The 15,347-nt window shown below is 37.2% G+C and overlaps 1 protein-coding gene across 3 annotated transcripts in view; it reads left to right on the top strand.

Moving 5' to 3' along the window:
* Window positions 1-10,682, top strand: part of LOC131363544 (E3 ubiquitin-protein ligase rnf213-alpha-like) — a 37,964-nt gene extending 27,282 nt beyond the window's left edge. For all 3 annotated transcript variants that reach the window (XM_058406182.1, XM_058406181.1, XM_058406183.1), the window contains 28 exons: window positions 193-377; window positions 679-799; window positions 1,170-1,270; window positions 1,361-1,543; window positions 1,679-1,845; window positions 1,967-2,069; window positions 2,210-2,324; window positions 2,837-3,035; window positions 3,195-3,382; window positions 3,480-3,602; window positions 3,713-3,823; window positions 3,942-4,181; window positions 4,303-4,375; window positions 4,558-4,592; window positions 5,029-5,129; window positions 5,249-5,405; window positions 5,496-5,670; window positions 5,753-5,847; window positions 6,593-6,844; window positions 6,973-7,105; window positions 7,182-7,262; window positions 7,408-7,588; window positions 7,675-7,876; window positions 8,773-8,850; window positions 9,129-9,326; window positions 9,496-9,585; window positions 9,687-9,865; window positions 9,956-10,682. In XM_058406182.1, the coding sequence (XP_058262165.1) occupies window positions 193-377; window positions 679-799; window positions 1,170-1,270; window positions 1,361-1,543; window positions 1,679-1,845; window positions 1,967-2,069; window positions 2,210-2,324; window positions 2,837-3,035; window positions 3,195-3,382; window positions 3,480-3,602; window positions 3,713-3,823; window positions 3,942-4,181; window positions 4,303-4,375; window positions 4,558-4,592; window positions 5,029-5,129; window positions 5,249-5,405; window positions 5,496-5,670; window positions 5,753-5,847; window positions 6,593-6,844; window positions 6,973-7,105; window positions 7,182-7,262; window positions 7,408-7,588; window positions 7,675-7,876; window positions 8,773-8,850; window positions 9,129-9,326; window positions 9,496-9,585; window positions 9,687-9,865; window positions 9,956-10,100 (4,011 nt within the window). In that variant the 3' untranslated portion in view covers window positions 10,101-10,682. The remainder of the gene's footprint in view (window positions 1-192; window positions 378-678; window positions 800-1,169; window positions 1,271-1,360; window positions 1,544-1,678; window positions 1,846-1,966; window positions 2,070-2,209; window positions 2,325-2,836; window positions 3,036-3,194; window positions 3,383-3,479; window positions 3,603-3,712; window positions 3,824-3,941; window positions 4,182-4,302; window positions 4,376-4,557; window positions 4,593-5,028; window positions 5,130-5,248; window positions 5,406-5,495; window positions 5,671-5,752; window positions 5,848-6,592; window positions 6,845-6,972; window positions 7,106-7,181; window positions 7,263-7,407; window positions 7,589-7,674; window positions 7,877-8,772; window positions 8,851-9,128; window positions 9,327-9,495; window positions 9,586-9,686; window positions 9,866-9,955) is intronic.
* The last annotated feature ends 4,665 nt before the right edge of the window (window positions 10,683-15,347 follow it).

Below are 15,347 nucleotides of genomic sequence, written 5' to 3'. Positions count from 1 at the left end.
TACTGTAATATCATTATACTGTGTAGATGATAATTAGTTGTTCTTTTATTTACTAACATATAACAGTGTCTGTAACAATAGATAATTTTGTGTATTATGTTTCCTGTTGGCATTATAATGACATATAATATGAATTGATATTTCTTCCAGGCTATATATTATTTTAAAATATATGTACTATTTTTTTTAAAGGTTTTAGATGTGTTTGGTGCTCTTGCGTGTTTGGAGCACATTGAGTTCCAGGAATTGACCCAGGACCTCCAGAAACACTGGCTGAAGCAGGTGATGAAACTTCAAGTCCCTATTGAAGTGGTGTGTTCAGAACAGAGCCTTAAGCAGTACGGCGAGAGGAGTCGTGAAATGGTGAAGCTTATCCAGTAAGTTTCAACAGGACAATCACTTCCAATTTGCAACTGCTTTGTTCTCTAGTGATAATTTTTCATCTAGTCATTAGTGATGATTCATTATATAGTTTCTTCAGCACAGTGTTGTTTGGATGATTTCTGTTATTATTATTATTATTATTATTATTAAAGTTAACTAAATTTCATTATTACTATAACAATGTTCTTTTATTTTTATAAAACATTGTGCGTTATAACTAGTAGTACAGTCATCAATATTTCCAATTTCTTCTTACACTACTTGCACTTATTATACCTATAATGTGTGTGCCAGAAATCGATGGAGACGTATCTTCACCCTGGCTCTGTTTGTGGAGCATGTACTGTTGGATATTGAGGCTGAAGACGATAGGCTAAAATCGCTGGTTATGGAGGGCGCTCGAAACCTAGGGAAGGTGAGGATCTATACTTGTTTATCAGCAGAACACACACATATCCAGCAAAACATTTCTTACTCAGTAATATGAAAACATGATCCTTATAAATTATTATAACAATATAGCAACATCTATTTATTACTGCAAAATCTGACGAAAAGACAAATCAGTTTTGTGTGTTACTTAAACCAGTAGCAGCATTGTCAACTCCCAGACTGTCTGTAGCATCTATGATGACGTACAGGCAGTAACTGTTTAGCTGGTTCTACACATGCAAAGATATTCTATACAAATTATCACTTACTAATTGTAATGTAAAATACATAAGTAAGTAATGTGAGTAAGTAATGTTTAAGTCACTGTTTTTACTTCTCATTTTTTGTCACAGGTGCTTGAGAAAAGTTCAGACATGAAATTGGAGAAAACCTTTGTGGGTGTGATTGACATACTCAGATCCTGTAAGGAAGCAGCGACTGATCTCATATTCAGGTAAGATGTCCACTGATGCTCCTCTGACCTGTCATTTTCAGTCTCTTTTTTAAGTCTTATTTTAATGCATTTAATCCCTGTCCAACAAAGGTTTGGCCACCAGACGTGCCCCATATGTAGGGTAGAACCTCAAGACCCTGTGGAACTGCCATGCAATCATATCTTCTGCCAGCCTTGCATCAGACGGTGGCTTATTCCAGGCCAGATGTTCTGTGCTCTGTGTACACAACCTGTGCCAGACGACTTTGAGCAGAAGGTCTCTGAGGATGTTCGGTAGGTCTCTGTTTCTACACTCATGGCTTAAAACAACAGTAGTTTTAAATAAGTTAGTTCCAATTATATATTTATTTGTGCTCAGACATTATCAGATCTATTACATGTAATTATCTGTGTATGATGATTTTTCAGAGCTGGTCTCAAATTAAACGCCCAGTTCAGACAGCGGTGCAATGCCTTTTTTATAGAGGTAGTGTCCACAGTTTGTTTTAAGGATAATTCTCCTCCATCCAGAGGTGTCATTCTGCACCTATTGTCCTTCCTCATGGTTGAGGCAAAGCCAGATTCCTTATCTCAAGGTAAGCTACACTGTATGACTGTTGTAAATAAACACACATATACATATATGTACAATAGGACATACAGTAATATATGTTACTGCCAATGGTAGTAAGATGTATTTCCTGTCCTCTCTATCAGCACACAGTCATATCCATACCAAAGCTCTCTCACCATTCAATGATTGCGTGGACAGAAATCCTGTTATAAGATCTATGGTGCTTAAACTCCTCCTCAAATACAGGTATGTTCGGATATGTATGAATTACCGAATGCTTCTTGCTCAGTGATTATATGTTAGCCAGCTGCTCATTGCAATAATTTACCAAAAACATTTTAGATATTGCTGCATAAAGTTAATATATATGTGTCACATTTTCTCAGTTTTGATGAAGTAAAAGAATACCTCGAACAGCACCTGGCGAATATTCTGCAGAGCAAAATTCTGGATGGCTCTGATAAAACCGAACTGTATGCTTTGTACATCAATTGCTTTGAGGTAAGAACACTGGTCACAAACAAACATGCAATTAGATGGACACCACAGTGCTGCTGGTCAGAAGATGTTGAGTAATTTTCTGTAACAGCAGCTCTATATAATATAGTGCATGCTCCTACTAAGTCTAATAAGAAAAAACTTTTTTAAACATTTTGTTATTTAAAAAAAACAGTCAGAGATAAAGTTTTTCCTTTAATTTTTCCATTGTATGATGAGTCTAAGAATGTGGAATGTTGCGTTTTGCAGTTTCTTGTTAAATCTTCTGCATTATTTTATTATCGTCTATGAAATTTGAGGAAACAACAAAACTAACCGGAATCATGTACATTTAACATCACATATATTATAAGTTTAACTGTATGTGTGATTCATTAATAAATCTAAAATTGTACTTGTAATATGGTATAAGAGGAATGAAACACTTTAGTAATTAATCATTTCATAATTGACATAAAATTGATTATTTTCCTTTTACAAGTTTTATTTTGTTATATGTAAAATCTATTTTTTAGGATTCTATATTTGAGAAAAAGCAGTTGTGCTGCATGAATAAGCAGAGGGCATACCTGCAAGAGGGAAGAGATGTCCTGCAGTATGTTTTGCACACAAGTGGAATGGCCACAGAAGAGATCTCCATAGAGAGCCTGAAGCAGATTGCAAGACTGCGTATATGCTTGGACATGGGTGCTCAGCTACTCACCATGTTACCAGGTAGCAGTTAGTTCTACAAAACTAAACCTGGTTTATATTTATCATGATGTACAGTACTATACTATTAGGAACCTGTTAAATGGAGAATGTAATGATGGTTGTAGAAGTTGATGGCTGCTATGCATGGGTATCACCTGTAGCACTCTATGTCTTTGTTAGGGAGCATGGAGAAACATCAGGAGGAGTTCTTGGACATAGTGATAGAGCTTTGTAAAAAGAGTAGGAATGACTGGTACAGAGTGTATCTGATCAGAAAGATTTGCAGCCTGAAGGGAATTGAAGCTGCTCGGGGAATGGAAAAGGAAACTAAGTTCCAGTGGCTTTTCCCACAAGAACTTATACAACAGGTAAGTAAATAATGTTTATGTGGGAATTACTAAGCAAGTTCTGATTTTTAGGTTAATGCTTAATTATCTAATATACTGAAAACCCTGTGTGTTTTAGGAAGAGCATACGGGCCATGTGGACCAGTACCTTATTTATAGTAAAGAATATAAATCTGTACGTGAGGCAGTTGCGAAGGCTGTAATTGAGAGTAGCACACAGAGCATAGATGAAGCGGTCAAGGTATTTTTTTTTGTTTGGTTGTTTTTTTTGTTTGGTTGTTTTTATTTGTTTAAAGTTTTGATTCATTGGCTCTGATTTTATATACTCTGTACTATATCATTTGTTTACAGACATGTACTTGTACTCCAAAAAGAAAGGCCTTCTATATCCTTCTGGCCCTTTTCCAAGAAGTTACCAGTCTATTTCAAGCAGCCAACCCAGTCGCCCATCCCAAACCAGAGGTTTGAGGATTTTGTGTTTAATTTGTAAATCATGTAATCAGCAGAAAATCTACCACATTCACAACAGCTATATTCCATGTATCGGTATTACAAGTATTTTTGTTTTATTGTTTTGCAGCAGCGCCAGGCTCTTGAGGATTACATCCATGGCTTGCAATATTTCACGCCAGAGATGAAGGTGTTTGCTGAAACTCTGATAAACAACAGACTGGGCGAGCTAAGTGTTGACAGGCATCAGTCAAACACAAAACTCACCCTCACAGAACTGTGCATCCATCTGAAGGCTGTGCTATTGTGTGGGACTGAGGGAGTGATGGCTCCCCTTAGACAACTGTCTTTTTCCCCCGATACAATGCGGGTACTTGTGATCCTGTTTCCCTTGCAACATAACTACCCTAAACTATACTAAATATGAATTTTGAGTCATCTGCCCTCAACAATATAAGTATCTATATGTTGCTCTTTCTCATTTTGTACAGATGGCGTTTATACCCACAATGCCTGAAGACATGCTGGCAACAGCACAAAAGGTTCTAGGTTTCACCTGGTATAGTAAGTTGAACAAAGAATTTTGCTTATTAGTAATCACTTTTTTAAATTAATCTAACACAATTTCACTGGTTTCACCAGTGCAACATCTTCTCCTAGCTTGCAGTTAGGTTGAATTTTAAGTTGAATTTTAAGTCTTTATATGATTATATGATTTTATACTGTTTATTTGTTCCCTCTTACAGCCTGTCCCAATGGCCACCCATGTGTTGTTGACAAGGTAACTGTCATTCTTTCTTTTGCACCAAAATTGTATTTTTTGAAGCCACTATGATCTATACAATTGTAATCATATTTATTTAAGCTATTATTTTTGTAAAAATTGTCTCAGAATTTTTGGGGGAAATCTGAGTTCAAATAGAGTCATTATAAATTCAAGCTATAAATGAAAAAAATAGCTTGCCATATGGACATTTGTGTTACTGTTATGTCAAATAGATAAACTGACACAACCTCTTTTTTGTGTCCAAAGGCTGTCCAGGAACTAAAATGAAATAATAACATATGACAAACAGGCATGCATATAATTCAATAGAGTCAAATGTATATGAACTTGCATCTGCCTAAGATTCAACTGCTTTTTAACTAATTTGATGTTTTAGACTGTAATGATGAATTTAAGATAAAAGGAGATTGATCACTGCTGTCTTCTGCAGTGTGGCAGACCCACTCGGCTGGGGAGATGTTTGGAGTGTGGAGAAACTGTGGGAGGAATCAGTCATCAACCCGTGCAAGGTTTCAATAAAATGCGTAAAGAGTGAGTCATCTAATAAATTAAGACATATTTTTTATGGTATAAATGTGAAATAAAACCATGAGATTTTAGTTCAAATGAAAGATTAAAATACCTAGAGTAACTCAGCATGTGTTTTTTAGAGGGGATCGGACACAGACAGGCCACATTCTGGGAGATCCACAGAGAAGAGATAACCCAAATGCTCTTGATACAAAAAGTTTGTCTCTGACTCCCTTTACATTGGTCAGAATGATGACCCATCTGGCCATGCTGCTTGGAGCATCAGAACAGCCTCAGGTATGTTTACTAATGCACTACAATAATTAAAGCTAATTTCATAAATTCACAATTCCTTTACACTAAAACACAACTGCATACATTTCCCAGTATATCGCACAGATCATCCGACCTCAAGTACAGGATCCCTATGAGTTTTTGATGAGGCATCTGATGAAGGATTTGGAACATCTAGGCAGAGCTCTGGGGAAAGGAGTTGATGACACAGTCACTTCTGTACACTTGATGCTCAGCTGGGCCCTGGAGCCTCCTCAGAATGTTCAATGTAAGACTTGTTATATAAGAGGATGTTTGCAACAAGTGCTTAGTTTCTTAAGTAACCTGTTGAAAATAATGATCCTTTGTAGGGCCTGCTGGCTATGATAACCTCCTCTCAACCAAGGAAGCCAGGAATGCCTGGGAGATAACGTTGGCTCATAATGTCATTAATCCCAAATTGAAGGCAAGCACTGATGTACTACACAACACTAGGATGTTACATTGGTCCATTTAGGAAGAAATATATAATGGTTTTAGGCTTTGATTTACATTTACATCATTTGGCAGATGCCCTTAGCCAGAAAGACTTACAGAAGTACTATCAAGTCTTAGCCAATGAGTATATTTTTGATGTATTGTCATGCAGTTGCAAATGTATATTAATGAGATAAAAATGACATGTTGCTAATTTGGTTTAAAAATAGGCCAATTTTCCATTTTTACCCATTAGGAATTTCTAGAGCATAAAGAAATCATCTAAATGGTGTGGCTGAAGTGGCACAAGAAGGGTGGATAACATTTTATCATCTGTTGGAATGCAGACACAGGGGCAGAATTTTCCTGACTACAAGCAAATAACATCCTGTTTTAGTAAAAATATAACTACTGCTAAATATAACAGATTAAATTATTTTGTCTGCAACAATTAAAACAAACAACTCAGTTGGCTACTAAGTTCCACTGTACATGGAACTAAATATATAGCATAATGGCTAACAAAACTAATTGCTATTATAGAGCATAGAGCAGCTAATATGAATTAGTTAATACAAAAAAAAACATGCTTACACCTTCCTGCACTGGTGATGAAAATGCCACTCACACCACAATCTCACAATGCTTACTATCACCACAATGCTTAATTTTTTGCATTTACATTTTGGTCATGAAAGCTGAGTCCCTAAGACTTTTCTCATGCTGGATTATAGAAGCTGGAACGTAAGCTTAAAAAGGTGAATGAAACCATGAGGGAAGATGCCCGTGTGTCGTCTGATCCCATCCTGAAGCTGATGTACAGAGACCCACGGACGTTCCTGCCCTCCCTGCCCCAGCAGTCTGTACTTCACAGCTCTTCTGTATGGAGCTGCAGGGAAAAAGGGTCTCTGCTTAGCCTCACACACATTGTTGAGCAGAATGATGGCAAAGATCACTTTCCTCTACTCTGGAGGTTTCTACAGAAGGTTATTTGCGTCTTCATTTCAGTGCTTCTTTATCCCATTTCTATGTCTTGTGTGTGGAAATAAGCTGTAGTTTTAATGACTAAGTTGTGATGTTGCAATAAGACTGTCTTTTCTGTTGTACTGTGAAGGAGCCTGAATTCCGGCTGGTCAGCTTCCTTCCAGACATATTGGCTTTGCAGAGGAACCTAGTTAAAAAGTTTCAGAATGTGCCTGAGTTGATCTGTGGAACAATCGAGGATTTTATTGAGAAACAGCCATCTGGTAATTCTTCTTCTTCTTCTTCTTCTTCTTCTTCTTGTAATTTGGCTAAACAACATAACATTTTGTACTTTGCTAGCATCTGCCCGGAGCTGGTACAAGAAGCGCATTCATATTTTCCTGACTTCATGGAATCAGCTGCGGACCTCCTTGGCCAACTGTGAGTGTGTGATGTCTACTATTTAGAGAACAACAGCATCCTCTGAGCATCCTTACCCTCACAATAACAAGTACAGTTTAAGACTTCTACTGTTTAGAGTTTTATATATATATAGTCAAGTTCTGGCTCTTGTGTGTCTGTGTAGATGAGGTGAATGTACCTGGAGATTATTGCAATGCGGATCTTGATGAGAGTAGCGAGTTGCAAGTGCTGATTCCTCGGAGGCAGGGAGCTGGGCTGTGTGCTACTGCACTGCTCAGCTACTTGGTCTCTCTGCATAACCAGCTGGTCAGTGCAGCCAGCCAACACACAGGGGAAAATAACAGGTACTGTATACTGTATTAGGATTTTAATAGGATTTTATATTTTGAATCATTAAACATGGATGATCTTTGGTTGTCCTCTTGCATAGCTACATGGTAAGCCTTGCAGAACTAAGTGACCTGCATGTGATCCGGTATGAGGTGGACAGAGACTTGCTCCCCCTGGTGCTGTCTAACTGCCAATACAGCATGGAGCGTGGACAGGAGACACTGTCTGAATACGACCTACACAAGATCCAGCAACAAGTCTTCACCCGCTTCTTACAAGGCAAACCCCAGATCACGCTGACTGTAAGTGAACAGCAATAACGAGTGATAAAACCCTATTTGAATCCTTTGCATGTTTGCACACTATGATATGATATACAGTGGTACCTCTGTGTTCGACCCTAATTCGTTCCAAAAGTCTGGTCGAAAACCAAATTATTTTTCCCCATTGGAAATAATGTAAAACAAATTAATCTGTTTCAACTCGATGGTTGATCTCACAACTTTCCTCTTGGCAACACTGATGCCTGATTTACCCTTTTTCGGAGACATGGCTAGTGAACAGATAGCGTGGGGTTATAACACAAGCAATCACAGATGATGCTTTCAGAACAGACGACCCGTGTAAACTGCTTCATCTCTATTGTCTAGGCCATTTTTAGGGGAGCTTTAACATTTCTACTTAACCCCCCCAAAAAATTCTGTGATTCTCCATAAACTGTACACAAATTCGTGATCGCCTCAGCCCCTTTTAAATTTCTTATGAAAACGGCGGCAGACTTCGGCTCCTCCCCGTCTTTCAGTGCATTCTTCAATCCGCAGACCGCAGCGTCGCAGAGCGAGGGCTAGAGGATAAGTGTGTGTGTGTGTGTGTGTGAGATCAGGAAGTCTCGTATTTAGCTTGTTCAGTACTCCCTGTTAGTCAAACGTTTATTTTATTTTATTTATTTTTTTATTTTTTATGTTTTACTATTATACCCTTACTGGGGGCTGAGCCCCCCTTAAATGAAAACTCATTATCCGATATTCGTTGCAATCCAGTTCGTTGCAAACCACTGTATATGATATATGATAATATATTGTAATATGTTGTTTTATTAATATGATAGTAATATCCTACACTGTGAAGGATAAGAAAAACATCCATATCAGATTGTAATATATTGTAATTTTTACTGAATTTTGTCATTTTATTTCAGGGAATTCCTACTCTGGTCAGCAGACAAGAACGCAATTATGAGCATATATTAAAAGAGATAAGAGAAAAAGTGTCTCAGGTAAGAAACACACATGGATTTCAATTCAAATCACTTTACAACAATGATCCTCAACAGCATGTAAGAGATGTTGAACATTCATCAGCATATTCTGCATATAAACATAATTTGCTATTAAAAGTATAAAGATGATTAAAATCCAACAACTCTAAAAGGGAATTTATCTACTTAACTCCTGCTGGCAGCCTTAAATGGATTGTTCGAAGTATGTAGAAGTTCAACACCATTTCTATGCAAATAAAGGCACTAATATTAGAGCTTTTATGTGCATTTGTCAGGAACCCCTGACCTCTTTGAGTTCCTCTGGACTGATATCTGAGCTACAGTCTCTCAGTGATGTCTGTGAGACTCTTTCAGCCGTGGAGGTTGCTCTGGGCTTCCTGGCTATGACTGGAGGAGTTGAGCACATGCCTCTGGAGGAGTACCTGGAAACAAGACTACACATGGGGAACCAGACTGCTCCTCATATCCTTAAGGTCAGTCAGTGGTTATAGAGATAAAGATTTTAACATAAAACTGAACTTAATATATAATAAAATAAAAGGTATATATAATATAATAAAAGGTGTGATAAGAAATCCATAATTCTTATCAGTACAGTGTTTTATCTGATCTACTGTGTTTTTTCCATTATATGATGTGAAGACTCTGGGTAGATGTAGTCTGAAGCACTGTGTGGCTGTATGGCAGCTCCTTACTTCACTCAAGTCTGAACATATGCTTCGCCTAAAGAGGGTAAAGAATAATGTTTTTTATCCATAAAGCAAGATAATGTAATACCTTCACATCAGATTCATGAATATCTTTATTCATTTATTTTCTACTCCTCTACTCAGGATCCATTCTTAGGAATTCCAGCAGAGTATCAGCACGCACTAAGGGAAAATGAGGAAAAGCTACTGATCAATTTTGTGACTAAGAGCTCTGTGGATGTCTGGCTTCTTGAAATGCATGAATTTATGTTGCTGAACCTGAAAAGCCAGAGAGCAACTAACACCTACAAACCTTCCTGGAGGTGAGAACATGAACTGACTCTAGTAGTCAAGTAGATCAGCTACCAAATTGTATTGGATGTTTGCTAAATTCATTCTTTCTTCTTCATCAGCGTCAAAGAAACCCTGGCCTCCTATATGGAGCGCAAAAATCTTGATGTTCCCCTAGATGTGGAGGAAGCCTTCCCAGATGAGATCGAATTGAACCACATGGTGGAGACCTGGAAGTTCATTGTGACCTACAAGCAACAAAGATAAAGATATCTGTACATTAATGCCGTTCCATTCAAGCATGAATATTAGGATAATCTTTCACATTTTACATTCAGAGAACAAAGTTATTCTTTCTTTCTTTCTTTCTCTCTTTCTTTCTGTTATTTTGTTGTGTAATGGAAATCTTATGGAAATGGGAGGTTTTTCATATTTTATTTATTTTCCCTGAGATGTGTTTATGTGTTATGTCCTGAGATTTAAATAACATTTAATCAAATTTACAGTTATTAGAATTATAGATACTTGTAGAAAACCTAAGTAATGAATACATGGTAACCTTCTTTTTCTGGATGTGTTTATACCACTGGATGGAGCTGTTGGCTGTTTTACTTTTCCCAAGCCCAACTCTGAAGTGTGCCTTTCCAAATGTTCAGATCCACTTACTATTTGTTCACTTAGTGTCATATAACCACATTTTCTCATATATGTAACTCCTGTTAATCTGAAGATTTTAGCACGATCAGATGAATTATGTTTTATTTGTATTGCATTCATATACATGCTACATGCATTGATACATGCATTAATATACATGCTATGCATAATTAAATCTTAACTTTTTCATGAGTCACTTTCTGAATCTAGATCTCTTTACGTGTTTAACCCTGTTTCACTCTTGCAACAGCCTTAAAAGCAGACGAGCAAAAAAAAGACAGTCAGTTTCACTGTTTCACTGCGTACATGAAGCCACTCAAGCCCTATGCTGAACACCGCCTGATGAGTCACGACACGACCCCAAAAAAGCCTGTGATCTTCACCACAGTCTACATTGACCGAAGCAGCCTTGCACGAGTCTCTCACTTATCTCTGTAGACTATGGTATCTCCACTATCAAAAGCTGGTGATAAACCTTTATTATAATTTATTATGCCTGCTTTTCCTATTCACGTCTCACCTTTCTGTCTCCAAGAACATCACTTTCAGTTCCAACACAAAAATATAGTATCATTTTCCAGGTTATAATTTTACAATTTTTTGTCACACGATCCTAATAATTATAATTGTGAAAATTGCAGAATCAGATACCAATCATAAATCTCTGTTGTGTTAACTCTGGTACAATGATATAGAATGAATTCTGGCATTCTACAAACGAGAATGTAAAATTAATTTGATAATTAATAAGTTGCTCTTGCTAAAGCAGGGATGAGAATATAGACTTTTGTTAAACACATCTGGAGTAATGATGTGGAAGGAAGACGCAATCATTTCAATCAGGTGCAATTAGACAGCCTTGGCTTGATTAAGGTTCTTTGATTGCAGTGGTCTCTTCAATCTCCCACAGCATGTGTCTGTGTGTGTTTCCTCTTTAGCTACCTATATGTCATCAATGGGAGAGTGATTTTTAATTTCCTTTTTAGCAATCAGTAAATTATCACCATAACAAGTTGCATTTCTTTATGCCAGTTGAATTTAAAAGGTCATTTTGACTCCTATTCCTGTCAGTCTCTGTCCCTATAGAAAAATAAGCTTATGCCCATAGATAAATTATGTTTTCTTAAGAGGAGCAGGGCTGAGTATACGTATGACTCATGTCCCAGAGATTTGACAGCCATAACATTAATTTAGATGAGCAGATTGCTGCAGCACCTCTTTTTCTTTCAAGTAATTAGCAGTTAGTCCTAAAACAAATTACAAACAAAAAAAATAAATGAATGCTCTGTCTGTGACTAATGGCAGAAAGATAAGGTTTGGAAAAGTGACACTGCCATCTGTTCAGATTACTGTCATTAAATGTGTCAGAGGTTTATTTTATATTGAACATGCCAGTGATCATGTGGCCAGTGATATTCACTGTAAAGGGCATGCTTGTTTTAATGCTCTTGTTCTTCACAAAACATGATGGTACATTCATTGAGAATATCTTCATGCATGGCACGGAGGCAGTATTTCAAATAGATGGTGGTTATTCTGTGACGTTTGTGAAAAGTATTAAAATGGTAAATGTGAGTGATAAATGTGACGTAAATATGAGTAATGATTCTGTCTGAAATGTTTACCTTTTGCATCCAAAGTGATCTGACTCTCAGTACTCAGACTGACAAATTTCTCTTCAGACATGCAGGGTTTATTTATTTGTGAGGCATTAGAAAATGGCAAGACACTGCCTTTGATAAAGCATCACTTTGATTTTGCATTACTCTGAAAAAAAAAGCATGATGGGGGAAAATGGGGCAAAAAGGAAAACGTGAGTAATAATAAATCAGCTCTACCTTCCTGATATGAACAGATTTAATTAGAAAATGTGCATTTATGTTTATTCATTAGGTTTATCTAAAACAGCTAATACTTGATATGATCCAAGCATACAGATGAGCAGTTAAGCATTTTTGCTGAACTTTTAACCTTCAAAACACAGAACCATAACCACCTTGAAACACCCATGTCAAATCTGAAACACAAATACTTTACACATAATCGTGGTGATGTACCATACATTGTGCTCTTTACTGGTTTCAACAGATATGACCTAAAAGTTAATTCCATACATTCATACTATATTATCTATTTCGAAAGAGCTACTATGGTAACCTAGCACATGTTGACCACATTGGTTATTTTGAGACTCTTGCAATCAAAGCAACCTATAGGACTGATTTGAAAGGTGAATTTTATGTAGCCTGCAGTGTGCAATGTTCATGTGAGAGCTTACTGAACCGTGTGCTTTCGGTGACTGATGAACCGATTTCCCAAAGTGTACATGTACTTGAAAGCAATATTTCATTATAAGTATCATTTTATTTTTTATAATATTTCCACCCTCATCAGCTCATTATATATTTATATGTATGTCGACATTGTATTATTCAGTAATAATATAATTGAATGGCATATTATGAATTCCATCACTGCCGTTACTACTGTCCAAAAGAAGAAGTTCACTGTTGCCAGAGGCAAATCTTTTTACATAACATGAAAACAAGAAACAATTTTTAAAAAGCACAATAATGGCATTATTAATAATGCCATATCCCAAACAGTATTTGTTAGGCCTAAAACAATATGTCAGGCCATCAGAAATGTGCTAGAATTATTTTTTTGCATTTAATCAGGAGAAAATGTTTTTCCATGGCATAAATCAGCCATTATCCAAACTTAATTAGCCATAAAATACGCTTGCTGTTTATGTAGGTGCCTATGTGTTGGATGCAGGCAGCTCTGAGGAGCAAACACAGAAATGTGTTCAAGAACACTTGAACACATATCATATATATCAAATTGAATTAGATATATTCTGCTTCTTTGTGTGCTTCATACTGCTGAGTTACTACAGAATTAACAGTACAGACAATAAGGTCACATTGTATAACGTAAATATCGAATGCCAGATAAATAGACCATTAATACCAGATACTGAGACTGAATTTTAAAACTTTCAACAATCAGTTTGAAATAGACAGACAAGTGAAAGCAGACAAGCCAACCCATCAAAAAGATGTTCATTATAGCTGGCTAGCAAATCATTGCTAGTAAATCTGGCCTTGCTGGTGCAACTAACATGCTCTTGCGTTTTTTGTTTGTTTCTTTTTTTAATCCAGCAAGGTCTTTTACAGTGGACAGGGCAATTATCCAGAATAGGGCTGTGTGGGATGGTCTGTCACATTCCCATAAAATTTTCTTTCTAACTAGAACTGTGTGGGATGAGATCTTTTAAATATTAAAGCAAAAAAGATTAAACTTTTTTTTTTCTATCCCTCCCGGTCTGTCCTCTTCCATCATCTTTAAAGCCACTGACTGTCTTCTTCATGATGACTGATATTATATAGCTATAAAATCTCAGTTTATTTGACAGGACCATATGCCACCAGAGCTCTGTCTTTGGCTCTTTCCCTGTGGTTTATTTGTCATTTTGTTTTCCCATTATTGAATCATATTTGCAGCTGCTCCTCAAATCCTTGTAGGGAAAATAGGATCATTACTTTATAAATGTGATGAGGAAAATGATATTGAAAGTTACCTTTTGTGTAATTCCACCATGGAATACATGTGAATCAATAATGTGAATAAATAGACAAAAAAGTAATTACCCTATGAACTGGAAATAGAAAATATGAATAAATAAAAATTAGCAGATACAAAAATATTGAGGGTTGTGGTGAGACTCACTAATGCTAGAAGCACTGGGGTTAACCAGAGGAGTATATGTGGCAGCTTTTAATGCCCATGAGCAAATAGCTGGTGCTGGGAATAATGATCAAAAAGTACAAGGGTGGAGCTGGCGGCTATGCTGACCCTCCTAGAGACTCCTTGACAAAATATTTTTTATTTGAAAGCATGGGTTTGACAATTAAATTAGGCTGCTGTGTTCCATTTAATACTAAGGTTGGACTCTGTTCTGTGGATCAAATAGTGCCTCGGAAAGAGTGCACAGCTGTGATGACGCTGCCCCCTATGATACACAGCCCTGTCAGGCCATTGTTCAGTTCTGCTTGAAGTGATAATATTACTGATTACCATTGAAGTGGTAATCAGTCATATAACCAAGCATAGCTACTCCTGCATTCACATCGCTACAAATGGACACTATAAGATTAGAAATAAATAAATTGTTAGGACCGATAAGACCCCTTGTCATTCTACCTCATCTGTTAGTCTTTCTCTGTCTATCTTGTCTCCAGGAGCAGTAGGTACTGAATGACAGGAGTGAAAGACACCCACATACTGCAGATGATTGAGGCCAATTAGGTACTGCAGCTCGAGGTGAGCTTAGACAATTCAACTTTGTGTATTCATTTATATAATCCTGTTAAAACACAGTGTAAAGGTGTGACAGCAAAGTGTATCCCCTATAACTTAACAACAATGTGTTTGTAACTATAGACTTGGCAGACACCTTAGTTTCCAGTGGGTGGCTGGTTAGCTGGCATGGCCAATACCAGACGGGGTGACAGGTGGAGCTGGGCGCCTACTGAGGTCTGTGGGCGAGGTTCTGATAGATGCTAAAGCCTGTTCCCCTGTGCCCAGCCTGCCAGTGGCATCACTGAGTCACGGGGAGGAGGAGAATCACAGCAAGCAGAGACATATGGCATCTGTTCTCTGGTGAGCACTCCTGTCCCTTCTTCTCTCTTCTTGTCCTTCATTCGTTAATGTTATTGATGCTTAATCCAATTAAGCCTTTAACAAGGGGTAGCCTAGGATCTTGTCACAGAATCAACTAATATGCACTCATTAATGAGGAAACGCATAACCATCAAGCACTGCAAATTCATAGCACGGAAAACCCTGGAAACT

The sequence above is a fragment of the Hemibagrus wyckioides genome, linkage group LG13, assembly GCF_019097595.1.
Source record: "Hemibagrus wyckioides isolate EC202008001 linkage group LG13, SWU_Hwy_1.0, whole genome shotgun sequence".
NCBI lineage: Eukaryota > Metazoa > Chordata > Actinopteri > Siluriformes > Bagridae > Hemibagrus > Hemibagrus wyckioides.
Note: the sequence above shows the minus strand (reverse complement) of the source record. Positions and strands in the feature narration are given on the sequence as shown.